The sequence below is a fragment of the Nicotiana attenuata genome, unplaced genomic scaffold (assembly GCF_001879085.1).
Source record: "Nicotiana attenuata strain UT unplaced genomic scaffold, NIATTr2, whole genome shotgun sequence".
Classification (NCBI taxonomy): Eukaryota; Viridiplantae; Streptophyta; class Magnoliopsida; order Solanales; family Solanaceae; genus Nicotiana; species Nicotiana attenuata.
Genome location: NW_017671343.1, coordinates 4,363 through 17,141, shown reverse-complemented (window position 1 = coordinate 17,141; position 12,779 = coordinate 4,363). Strand labels below are relative to the sequence as shown.

At 34.9% G+C, this 12,779-nt stretch overlaps 1 protein-coding gene across 4 annotated transcripts; it reads left to right on the top strand.

Annotated features, from left to right (window-relative positions):
- The first annotated feature begins 438 nt into the window (after nt 1-438).
- Nucleotides 439-7,381, top strand: LOC109207681. Of its 4 annotated transcripts, XR_002065049.1 has the most exons (8): nt 522-953; nt 2,465-3,364; nt 4,030-4,271; nt 4,363-4,575; nt 4,829-4,921; nt 5,005-5,106; nt 6,010-6,420; nt 7,097-7,381. XR_002065049.1 is itself a non-coding variant. In XM_019370649.1 (7 exons), the coding sequence occupies exons 4-7, from the start codon at nt 4,420-4,422 to the stop codon at nt 7,163-7,165; spliced, it is 420 nt and encodes a 139-aa protein (XP_019226194.1). In that variant the 5' UTR covers nt 451-953; nt 2,465-3,364; nt 4,030-4,282; nt 4,363-4,419; the 3' UTR covers nt 7,166-7,381. The 4 variants fall into 4 exon arrangements, 3 of the variants coding, with proteins under 3 accessions (XP_019226193.1, XP_019226194.1, XP_019226192.1); XM_019370649.1 differs by lacking the exon at nt 6,010-6,420 and having other exon boundaries at nt 451-953; nt 4,030-4,282; XM_019370647.1 differs by lacking the exon at nt 6,010-6,420 and having other exon boundaries at nt 455-953.
- Nucleotides 7,382-12,779: the final 5,398 nt, after the last annotated feature.

Sequence of the window (12,779 nt, the reverse complement as noted above, 5' to 3'; positions counted from 1 at the left end):
TAGTTATATATCTGTCAGCAAACTAATATTTGAGGTCATATGATTTGTTGCCCCTGTATCAATAATTCAGGGGACTTCACAGGTTTGAGTCAACTGTGAATCAACATTACCTGTCATATTTAATGCAACCTCTTCTCCTTTGTCCTTGTTTAGCGCTTTATTATCTGATTGTACTTCTCATCAGTGAAGTAGTTGTGCATTCCCTGCCTTGTTCCATTAGGGTCAGCATTTGTAGCTACTTGAAACATATCATCTTTTGCATAAAAACTGTCACTCACGCTACATTGGCCTGCCGATATTCCTACTTCTTCTTTCCTTTAAAACTAGGTAGATAGCCCACCAATTTGTAACAAGTATTCTTAGTGTGGCTATTATTTCTGCAGTACTCACAATACATGTTTTCATATCTTTTGAATCACTACAAAAAAAAATGCTAAATTGCGAAGGTTTTATTGTGGGGCTACTTTAACCTCTGCAATCTAAATCAAATTGCGGGGATTTATTTACCACCGCAAATATATTAAATTTAAAGCGGTCATTAACCTCCACAACCCTTAAAAAAATAACGCCCACTAACCCCAATGTTTCCCTCATTTTTAATCCATTCCCTCTCTTTTTTTTCGCAAACCCCTTTCTCATTTTCAGCTACCCCTCTCTCCCCCATTCTCAGAAATCCTTTGATTTTCCCATCTAGCCATTCACAATAGTCGGTCCTCCACAATTACCCTTTCATTTCAGCATCTCTCAACGAAATCAAGACAATGGTCCTCCACAGGCTGTATACTTAATTTTATACGCTGCCTTTGAATTAAATTCAGCCGGCAAACAAAATCAATTTTATACGCTGCCTTCATATTTTGAAATAGTAAAATCAATTGCATTTAGTAAAACAAAAACCTTCACAGCTCATCAAGATTGCAAAAGAAAACTTTAGATCTATCTATCAATTGGATGTAAGTTTATTAGATTTTGCTCTTCCCCATTCTTTGATTTTGCTTTTTTGTCTTTCTTTCTTCATGCATGTGGGTTTTAAGTTTATTTTCTCTGTTAATTTGTGTTTTCCCTTTACTGATTTTTCTCTTTCTTTCATTTGATATTTTTCGATTCTCTGCCGAAAGTAGCAGAAATTTGGTAGAATCAGTGTATTTTGAAGAAGGATATAACCCTATTTGTTGTAATCGAGATATAAGTCCTCTTTCTCCTTTTGCATTAGGTTAATTTTGATTTTTTGTGTATTTTGTAGGTTAATTTTGTGATTTGGGTCTTAATTGAAATATTTCCTTTTGCTGGTTCTAGTTCACAAACGAAATACTAGCCTAGTTCTGAAAACCCAAGCTGGTTTTAGATGAAAATCGAAAAACTATAGGAAGGAGTAAACTTTTTCTTATTTAAGCTATGAAATCAGTTTGCATGTCTCTGTTTCTCTCGTTATCCTTTTTCCTTTTATTTTATTTACTATGATTTGTTTGGCATGTTTAAAAATTAGTGTATCTCTAACGCCATCATGTATAATACTTAAAAGATTAAGTTCTATGTATGGATGGTATAAAGAACAATATTTACACAAATAGATTACTTGTAAAGTAATTAGTAAGTAAATTTCTACAATAAGCATTAAGTAGTAACACGGAAACAAGTTCAATTTATGAGAATCTTACCAACAGAAAACTTGATCCATGGAACTCAGAGTTTGAGTTTAGTGCAATACAGCCATGAGCCCATGATCATTCTCTTTACCATCTCCGGTGCATCCTTCATAACAGGAACAATTGTAACTCCCAGCGTGTTTATGCAATTGTGTTCTCACAAATTGGCATTTGAATCCGCACATTCATCAATATGTGACATGCAAAACAGAGAAATATTTCAAATTAATCTATGGCGCTTTGTCTTTTTCTGCGAATTAAATTCTCAAGTAACCCCCTTGTATATTTGAATTCGCAATGTGTATATGCTGTTGTTGGCAGTTGATGATCTTCAGTTATGTGCTTATTAGTTGGCTGGTTTTATTCTATCAGAATAAAACTCCGTGTTGGCTTGTAAAGATAGAAGGAGGACATAGAAGAACAATATACCTAACGAATGCTATTGTAATTATGGATGAGTTTGTAATTCAGTAGGAAGATAGCAGAAGGAAAAAGTGGAGGGTACTAAATCTTAGAACAAAGTCATTAATAATACTGTCTCAATCAAAAGTTCTTTGAAATGAATTTCTTTTTGAACTTCAATTGGTTGCAATGAGTCCATGGACCTTGCAAAAGAAGATATACTGTTTGTGTAAAAAAAAGATACTTTCTTTAGACATTCTGAACTTCAAAGTTATATATATCACAGTAACTTTATGATTTCCACCTTATTCTTCAACAAATATTTTCTTGTGCCATTTTTTATTATCTTACAAAATGTTATAATGTTATTGCATTGATAGGTTACTAAATCATCCTTTCTCATGGAAATATTGTAGGTTATAGTAAACACTCTTGCTTGGGGAAATCCTTATCGGTTGATCAGTTCTGAAAGGTTATATCAATACCTTCCAATGGATAAATCTTGGATTTGAATGCCTAGAAATACAACAAAGTATTTACTTGGTTTGAATCAATTTCTAAATTTTGCATTTAAGAATGCTTCTATAGGAGATAGAATAAAATGTCCCGTGACCTAAATGTGGTTTTGGGAAGTGGCAGACTAGAGAGATAGTGTACGATCATTTGATTAGCAAGTTATTCCCTCAAAATTATGTCACTTGGATTCTTCATGGGGAAACACAAGTGTTGAAGAACTCTAGAAGCACAGAGGTTGTCCCAGATGCACTGCCTCCTAAAAATCCTATGGAATTATAGATAAATGAAGCATCCCCAGGTTTAAGGCATGAGGGCATTGATGCAGGTTCGTCACAAGTAGTTGGAGAAGAAGAAATATTAAATGATCTGCCTTCTTCAAATAACAAAGAATTTTTTGAGTTGCTTAGAGATGGAAGTGAAGAATTATACGAAGGGTCCAAGTACTCGAAGCTAGAATTTTTGTTAAAGTTGTATCACATAAAGTGTTTTCCTAGGCTAAGTGACAAGGGAATGACTATGATGCTACGAGAACTTCCAGAACTCAATTCAGTCAGCATCTACCTCACAAGGTGTAGCACAACCTTTATCAACTAAATCAACACCTTCGCATTTTGATGATACACCACAAGTTCAACCGACAGCACGACCAACACCTTCAAGTCAGGCTGCAGCAAATTCGATTCTGTCAGATCAGACAACAACATTGCAGGTTCCATCTGTCCGGGCCGCGTCACAACAACCACTATCTAGAAAGCGTAGTGGACGTGTGTCTACGCAACATTGGACTGTAGATGCAATAGGTATGTTATTTCCATTCATTTATACTTTCTGCCTATTTCACGCCGCAACTAACAATCTATTACCTTGAAGAATAGAGAACCTATGCTTAATGCTTCTTATCACTTTACATTCGTTATCAAACCTCTTGCATCCTTCTTGTGGTATTGTATGATAGTGCAGAAGTGACGCTGCAAAATAGTATTCCTATTAAAGTTGTACCTTCGTTGTTGTCACTTCATTCACTGTACGCACTGTATTTTCTGTATGCAAAAGAGACCTTTTGGTTTCTAAGTAGATCATTCAAATGGAACACTAGATGTTGTCGAATTAAAGGATCATCAACCTCTTTTTTCTTCTTGAGAAATGAACTTAAAGGGCAGAATTTTATTGGTATATGGACTGAATTTCTTTTTGAAAATATGAACTTCTAATTTTATACAACAATAACACACCCAAATGTATTCAACGAGTTGTATTCAGATCCATGTTGAGTTCCGTCGGAATATCAAACCTTTTGTATCTTTCAGGATGGTTGCAGGAGAAATCATTGCTTGTTCTATGGATGAATTTGCTACTGCTTAGAGCCCTACATTCATTTATACATTCTGCTATTTTACGCCACACCTAATAATCTGCTGCCTCACAGAATAGAGAACCACATTGATTTTTGTTTTTATCTTTCAAGATTCACAAGGAGCTAGCAAGATACTTAAAGTGAAGAAAAGGGACATGTTAAATTTATCTAATGGAGAACGTATTGTGGTTGATTTTGACGACATGGATTCTCCCATTGGTGAAGGACAAGGCGTTCTTGTAGGATTTTGTGGAATTTTAGCAACTAACTGCTCCATTTTTCCAATTCACTTTGAGAAATGACCGGATTTACCTATGACAATCTTCAATCGTTGTTATGATCGATTTATAAAGGTATTCCCGAGGTATACCATATCTCGGTTTTATGTCATTAGATTTTATATTTGCATGTAATAATTATCTAACCATTGGTTTATCCTTGAAGCCACGATTTTGTTTTCGGACAACTGAGTCAAATGCAAGACGATATGTTTATAATTCTATGTGTAAGAAGTGGGGCGCAAAAAGGCCAAAGTTGTTTGATAAGGTTTATGATCCACTTAAGAGCAGAGCTGAGATAATGGATAGCGTTCCACTGGGAATTCCACCGGATCAATGGATTTCTTTTGTTGATTACCGCTTTAAAGAAAAGACACAGGTATTTATTTCAATGCTTTAATTAGTATGTGTAATTATATATTTGTTTGTATAAGAGGTTGAACCTTTGGAGGTTCCATAAGAGGTAGCTTCGTGCCAATTATTATTCTGTAAAGAGAGACAATATCTAACTAAAATGGAAGTTGTTCTACAAACAAAAGAGCTTCTATGTGTAATTCGTTGTTAAACAGATATTATGATTTTACAAGTATACAATAGGCAAGTATGTGTAATTCGTGGTATCTTTTTGTAAGGAAATTTGTAAAAGAAATGCTGAAATTCGAAAGAAACAAATTGTTTCACATATCGGTGGCTCCAAACCTTACTCCAGAAGAAGGGCTGAAATGGTATTGATTCATTTTGAATACTTTAATTAAACTAGAAACTATTCTTAGTTAAGTTAATGCGACTTTAACTTTTTCATTTATAGATGGCTCAGACTGGACAAAATCCTGGACGAGGACAGCTTTATCTCGTTACACATAGGAATGGAGATGGATCATATGTTAATGAGGCAGCAAAAGAGATATGTGTAAGTTTTTAATTTCTTCCATCAAATTTGCAATCATTTAGTACCTAGTAATACAAATTGTTTGAGTGAATGGAAATGTTACTGGTGCATTACTCAAAAAGTTGTATCTTATAACACTCTGTATTCCTAAACGATTATCAGAAAGCGTAGGTGGAATGATACTTCATACCTATTGACTTAAAAATTCTGGATATGCTTTTGATGAGACATATATAAAGTCATTCGTTAATACAGCAAAAGTATAGATATTACTTTATACAACATTACATAGGTGATCATCCCTTTGGGATATATGCTTAGTAAACATGCAGTAACTTGGCCATTCTATTATGGCAAACACAAAACGCAGGATATTCTTATGGCTCATAACTATAGAAAAGTCTTATGGCTCATAATGGATTTTCCCAGTTGGTGGATCATCCACACAGATTTCAGTAAGTGTTAACCACATAAGGAGCTCCTTAGCTTTAACCCCAGTTAGTTTCTTGATCTTGTTTTGTTCAATAATGGCTGTCACTTCAGTTCCATATTGAACCTGCCTTCCAATTTTCTCAAACTTGTGCTCAGTTTTTTACTTAGATTTGAGCCAAACAAATCATGTATCCTTCACATAGCCACATTCTAACATGTCTTGCATGGGAAGTAGGCCATTTGGCTAACCTAATTCTGTTAGCAAGATTTGGATTTCTATTGGCAAATCTCATTTCCAATGTAGAATTCTGATGCATTGGCCCTGATCTCATCTGTCACTAGAGACATTCATTGAATAGTATGCCTTCTATATGAGGCAAATTGATCTTGTTCAGAAGCTGAATATTCTTCTTCTCTTGTTTTTCTTTTTTAATAACTTATCAATCACTGATTGAAGGTAGGACACTGACCTTTAGTGTGTAATGTATTTAGGAAAAAATTGAACTAGGATTGAGCTAAAGCACCGTGGATGAGTCTGAAATTTTGCCAAATGATGCCGTTAGTAAGGTGCTGGAAAAAGAGCACTCTGGAAGGGTAAGGTGCTTGGGATTAGGAGTTGTTCCTGGGAGAGCTTTTAGACAAACAAGACCTCGTTATGGTGATTTGAATACTTCAACTTATAATAATGGTTCATGTTCTTCCCAATGCCAAGAGAAGTACAATCAAATGTTGAATGCTCCCAATCAAAGCCAAGAGAACTACAGAGAAATGATGAATGTTAACACCCAAATGATGAATGCTAACACCCAAATGATAAATGCTTTTAAGGCGTATATGATAATGAAAGAAGGGAGGATACCTGAAGAATTTGCAGGGATCTTTGTTTCTCCTCCTCATTCAACAGTAAGAAAAGTTCATAACTTTCTTATTTAATTTTGAAAACTTTTATGCTATGTGGTGTTTGACTCTTTTTCTCACTTTTTTCACTCCTATATCTACACATGCATTCTCATCAAATGTGCATTTTTGATCTTTCATGTTGTTCTATCTACAGCAAATTAGCACACAAAACATCAGCCTATCCCCTATTCTATTTCTTGATTTGTATAAGTTCAGGTTCGTCGGTATCGGGCAACTAAAATGTTGTAAACGCATGAATTTACCAAACCTCTTCACAGTGATGTAATATTCTTAAACATACAATTAATGTTAGTTACATTCTACTTTTTGTCTCATTGTTAAGAGAAGAGTAAGAAGACCACAATGTACATGTCATTGGAGTTGTGGCTATTCTACTTGATATACATTAGGTAGCCTCCAATTTGTAAGATCTGTGGTTCAGAAGACCACAGATCTAGAAGTGAAATTACCTTCTTGAACTTTGTAACAGCAGCATCAGCCACCATTTCAATTCCATAGGGGATTTATTTATCTCTAAGTGTCCCTTTTACTTTTGAAGTTAGATCAGGAGGAAAGTAATTCTTGAAGTTACTGATACTTGACTGAAGCTAAGTGATTATTAATTAGGATATTATTGAGGTACTTTTCGTTAATTATATTTTATTTTGATTTTTTTTAGCCAGGTGATGCGGCTAGCGGATCCATTTTACCCATGGATGTAAGAAGTAATCCTAATGACAACCATTGAAGTTGCTTGCAAATGTATCGTACTCGATTGAATGGTCATAGGAGATAATAGTTGGAGTAGATGTTCTGTTTAAAGTTAGTTTTAAGACTAACTATAATACTGATGTTTTGTGTTTAATGGATGTAGTAGTTGTGTTTAAAACAAGTTTTTGAGACTAGTGATAGTCTACTTTAATGTATTTTATGGTTTATTAATATATTGATGTTAATTACTTGATTCTATATAATCTGATGATGCTTCATTATATTAACAAAATTGAAATCGGATCAGCTATATATGGGTATAACAGCTGCCAAAAAAAAACTCGATGAATAGCGGAGGTTATAACTGCCGCAATTTAATGTATAAATATATTATATTTAAACTTGCGGGGGTTAAATAAAATTATTGTGGGGTTTTGACTGCCGCTATTTTTTTTTATACGTGTGTCCTCAAAAAGTCAAACTATCAAATTGCGGAGGTTAGACCGACGCTAAATACCCGCCGCTATATGATAATGGCGGTCCTCCAAAAAACTCCCGCAAATTGATTGTGGCGAACATTATTGCGGGGGTTTTGGAAACCGCCGTAACAGCAAATTGCGGGGTTTATTGACCGCCACAATATTGTAAATAAAACCTCCGCAAAATTAGTATTTTTTTGTAGTGAATTCTGTAGATTATCCCTAGAGCTCATCAAGGAAGTGGAATCATTCACCTCATTCATTAATGTATTGGACATGCAAACTTTCCTTTGACTTTCCTCATGTATCAGCATAGCATATGCGCGACTCACATTTGGTGATGGAGACATGAGCAGTATCTGGCTTCTAATAGCACTGTAACTCTCATTTAATCCCATTAAATTTGAAAAAGTTTCTGTTGTTCCGAGTGTCTTATGAATTCTCTTGTTCCAGGAGTTATAGGAAGAGTTGGAATTAGAGCACTATACTCATCCCACAACAATTTAAGCCTCGAATGGTAATCAGAAATGCTAGAAGTACCTGGGAGACTGTGGCAAATTCGCAATGAAGGTTATATATCCTTGATCCATTAATTTTGTCAAAACGATCCTGTAGATCTGTCCACACCTCATCAGCATTATTGGCATAGACTATCCCCTTCAGTAACTCCGACGATATTGTGTTCATAATCCAAGTCAAAACTGTGGCATTAACACGTTCCCATTCCTCACCTAAATCATATATGAATTGATCCTTAGTGCATGTACCAGTTATGAACCCTAACTTGCGTTTGGCTCGCAATGCGATCTTCATTGCTCTGCTCCAAACTGTATAATTCTCACATTCTATTAATCGGACAGAAATTATAACATTTCTTGGAGCATCTGAAGGCTGTAGGTATAGCGGATGTCGGGGATTATCTCTAAAGTAGCCATTGCATATTTACTTCCAAAAATTGGGGAATTGAGAAGAAGCAAAAATCAATTGAAAATTTTCTCAGTACTTTCACAACAACAATTCTAAAACCAGAATTCCAGCTTCGATCGATTCACTCTAGGTCTGATACCATGTTAAATCCATCATTGTTCCGTGGATGTGAAGGTCCACTTAGACGTCGAAGATGAAGCTTAGGAAGAGAACCTTCTAGAAAACTGTATCAATATGTGTATCGATATGTGTATTGAGAGAAAATCAATTACAAAGCTTAAGCTCATTACTGTACACGTGCGTATATATATAGCCGACTAACTCTAGATTAGTTCTAACCTCCTAATTAATTCTGTTAAACTAACTTCTAACAGTCAACTAACTTTTGCTGAATTAACTGACTGTCACTCAACTCTACTCTTCTTTCCTTAACTTGCCATATCATCTAGCTGTCACCTTAGCACTGCAACATGTATCCTGCTAGAATAAAGAGAGACAGTAAAAATTGAACATGCACTTTCTTTTTGCTTTTCTTTTTGTCATCGGGATAAGAACTACTCCTATCAATTCTGGAAAGAGAAGCTCTTTAGATAGTATAATTTCATATTTACACATTTTTGATATCTGTTGAAATGAGTTAACTTCGTATGTTATGAAAAGATGACAAAAATTTTTGGCACCGAAACTATAAATATTAAAATAAGAGATCAAAATTATATAACTTTAAAAAAATGAAAAAAAAACTCAATTTATCAGTAATGAAATAGAGACGCAGGATGTAAAATTATGAGGATTCCAATTTCATCAGTAGTGTAGTATTCATTTTCTTTTCACACAAAAATTTGGAAAGAAATCTAATTTATTAATTAACATAAAGAATAGGAAAACTAATAGTATTTGATTTACGTCTAAGTGAAGCATACATTGAACAGAGATCGTATTAAAATGTTGTTCGTACCAATAATTGGAATTCACCAACGTCGTGCTTTGGCAGTAGTAGTAGTTGATAGCGTAGCCCTATATTCACAGATATTATGTGGGAAGAAAAAAAATAGATAGTGTAAGGGAAGTGGGAGGAAATAAAGATAGTGGAAAAATGGATATATTTTGTCTTAAGTATGTCAACATAATACATTATCTAATGTTGGAAAGATTCCAAGTATCCCACGTTCTCTGTATACTTATTGGGAAAAGAATCCTGCGTCCTTTGTTACCCAGGCTTCTTGGTTTTCTAAGCTAGTGGACATAAATATGAAAAGACAACAGAAATCGGAGTTGAGATTAGGCTCCTTTCGGAAATAAATTTCAAAGGCTAAGAGTGACATGCAATACTCAAATTTGATCTTAAAAGTATTTCGTTCAAATGTGATCTATATCACTTTAGTGTTTTAGTTGCCAAACTTATAAAAGATTTACGTTTGATATTGTTTATCACAATCTAGTTAAAGAGTACTATTATTTTGAAATCTATCTTATTCAGCTTGTTGCTAAATTAAATTACCACTATATATAGTGTGCCAATATATTTTCATGAAAACTGAAGATTAATTACGTGTATCAAATTCGGTGTGAACTGAGATGAAACATTAATTAGTATTCCACTTACATTACCAGTGCATGTTATTTTCCAGTGGGCAAGACATGTGAAGGATAGGAAATATAAGAAGATGTCATACTAATCAATGGTGATTATATATATNCAACCGAGCACCACATACCTTATCTTTGTTTATTATCAAACTTATCACGGGCCATTACGGGCCACACACACACACACACACACACACACACACATATATATATATATATATATATATATATTAGGAATAGGTAAAAGGAGATGAAAGCTGCCTCACAAGTAATAATGATGGCTAAGACACTCTCTCAATCTAAGTTAGTCACTTGTCACACCCCTTAAGAAATATAGTTTCTCATATCAATGAATTAGGAATATGGTAATTTTATTATATTACCTCTATTTATTATATATTAGAAAATAAATAGAAAATAAGTAGTAAGAAGGGTAAAATAGATTTAAAATGGTAAATTATCTATTAGTTTTCCAATCTGGACAAGTAAAAGTGATATCTATTTTTTGTATAGCGGACAAGTAAATTTGGACGGAGAGAGTATCCACGAAGAAACTGTCACCAACCTGTATACACCAAAAAAATATAAATTTTTCTCATTTTGTGATGAAATTAAATGAGAATAACACATTACTTAACACCTAAACCCAAATTTTAAGGGTTCTAATTGCAGTACTTCCATATGTCAAGGGATATATATCTGCGGAGATTACGTTAATAATGTGGAACTAAATTAAATCCACCCGTCGAATCAACATAGAAAACCTCAATACAATCCGACAAACCCAATGGGATCTTTATCAACTTTTATCAACCCCAAGAAAATATTTTCTTGGAGAATATTAGGGATTTCAAATCAAAGTGGTTAAAATCAATGAGTTCCGATCTCCATGTTTCAAGGCCTTACTTAATTCGAACTCACTGCTAGAATTCCTGCAAAAAGCGACCAAACTTTAGCGATCAATATTGATCTGTCAAGAAAAGCGATCAAAGTTGGTCGCTAAACTGGTGAAAATAATAAAATAATAATTTTAAATAAATTAGCGACCAACGTTGGTCGCCACTTGGTCGAAAATTTTGTCAAACTGTTGACCGGACTGGTCAGACTTGCTTGGTCAAAGAATTACTCAGATTAGCAACCAACGTTGGTCGCTTCATGGGACCCTCCTACTAAATTTTAATAATTATAACATTATTTTTAAAAAATAATAAAATATAAATATATAAAATTTAACATTAGCGACCAAAGTTGGTCGCTATATAAAGAGTAAACAAATTGAGACCAACTTTGGTCGCTAATTTAGAACCCAGTTATAAAATTTTAACAATTATAATTTTGTTTAAAAAAAATATAAAATATAAATAAATATAATTCAACTTTAGCGACCAATGTTGGTCGCTCAGTAGAATATAGACCAACTTTGGTCGCTAACCTGGGACCCAGTTAATATTTTAAATATTATATGAAAGATAAATAAATCTGATTAAATTTAGCGTCCAACTTGGGTCGCTAATTTAAAATTATGTATATTTAGCGACCAAAGTTGGTCGTGTGACGACTCGGACGGTCGTCTTAAGAATTAACGCCCTGATCCCCCATTAACTGCTTCCCCTAAGTTCATTTCTGCCATTTTGGTTTGCCGGGACATTCGGTGTTGAGTTTCGAAGAGTTTTGGGACACTTAGTCCCTAATGAGAGCTTAAGTGTTGAAAAATGGTCCGTAGTCGGAACCGTGTGAAGACGACCTCGGAATGGAAATTCGATGGTTCCGTTAGCTCCGTTAGGCGATTTCGGGGTTGGGAGCATGTTCGGAATGTATTTTGGAAGTCCGTAGCTCATTTAGGCTTGAAATGCCGAAGTTTGAATTTTGGAAGTTTCCGGTCCGATAGTTAGTTTTTGATCAGAGGGTCGGATTGGAATTCCGGAAGTTGCAATAGCTCCGTCATGTCATTTGGGATGTGTGTGCAAAATTTCAGGTCATTCGGATGTGTTTTGGTTAGGTTTTTGATCGAAAGTATATTTTGATAAAATTGGAAGTTCTTAGGCTCAAATCCTTGTTTAATTCGAGTTTCCGGCGTTGTTTTAGGTGGTTTAAGGATTGGTACAAGTTTGAATGAGGTATTAGGTGTTATTTGTGCTTTTGGTTGAGGCCCCAGGGGCCTCGGGATGATTTCGGGTGGTTAACGGCAAAATTTGAGAAGTGTTGCAGCAGCTGAAGTATTTCCCTTTTGGTATTTTCGCTTCTGCGGCTTGGGAACCGCAGAGGCGGCCTTAGCATCGCAGAAGTGGGTTTGGACATAGTTTTCAAGCTCCGCAGATGCGGAGGAAATCCCGCAGAAGCAAACTTGCATCTGCGAGAAAGGAACCGCAGAAGCAGAATCTTGGATTTTCATCAGAACCGCAGAAACGGCTTAAATTCTGCAGAAGCGGTTATTGGTCCGCAGAAGCGGATATTGGATCATTAGTGAAAGTCGCAGAAGCGACTCATTTTCGCACAAGCGGAAATCCCTGAGCAAATATAGAAATTTCGAGGGTTAGTTTTCATAAGTTAGAAAAATCAAATTGAGCTCGGGGAAGGGCGATTTTTAGAGGGTTTTGAACAGAAGACTATTGGGTAACGTTTCTTTAATCCCTTCTAGTTATATTTCATCATTTT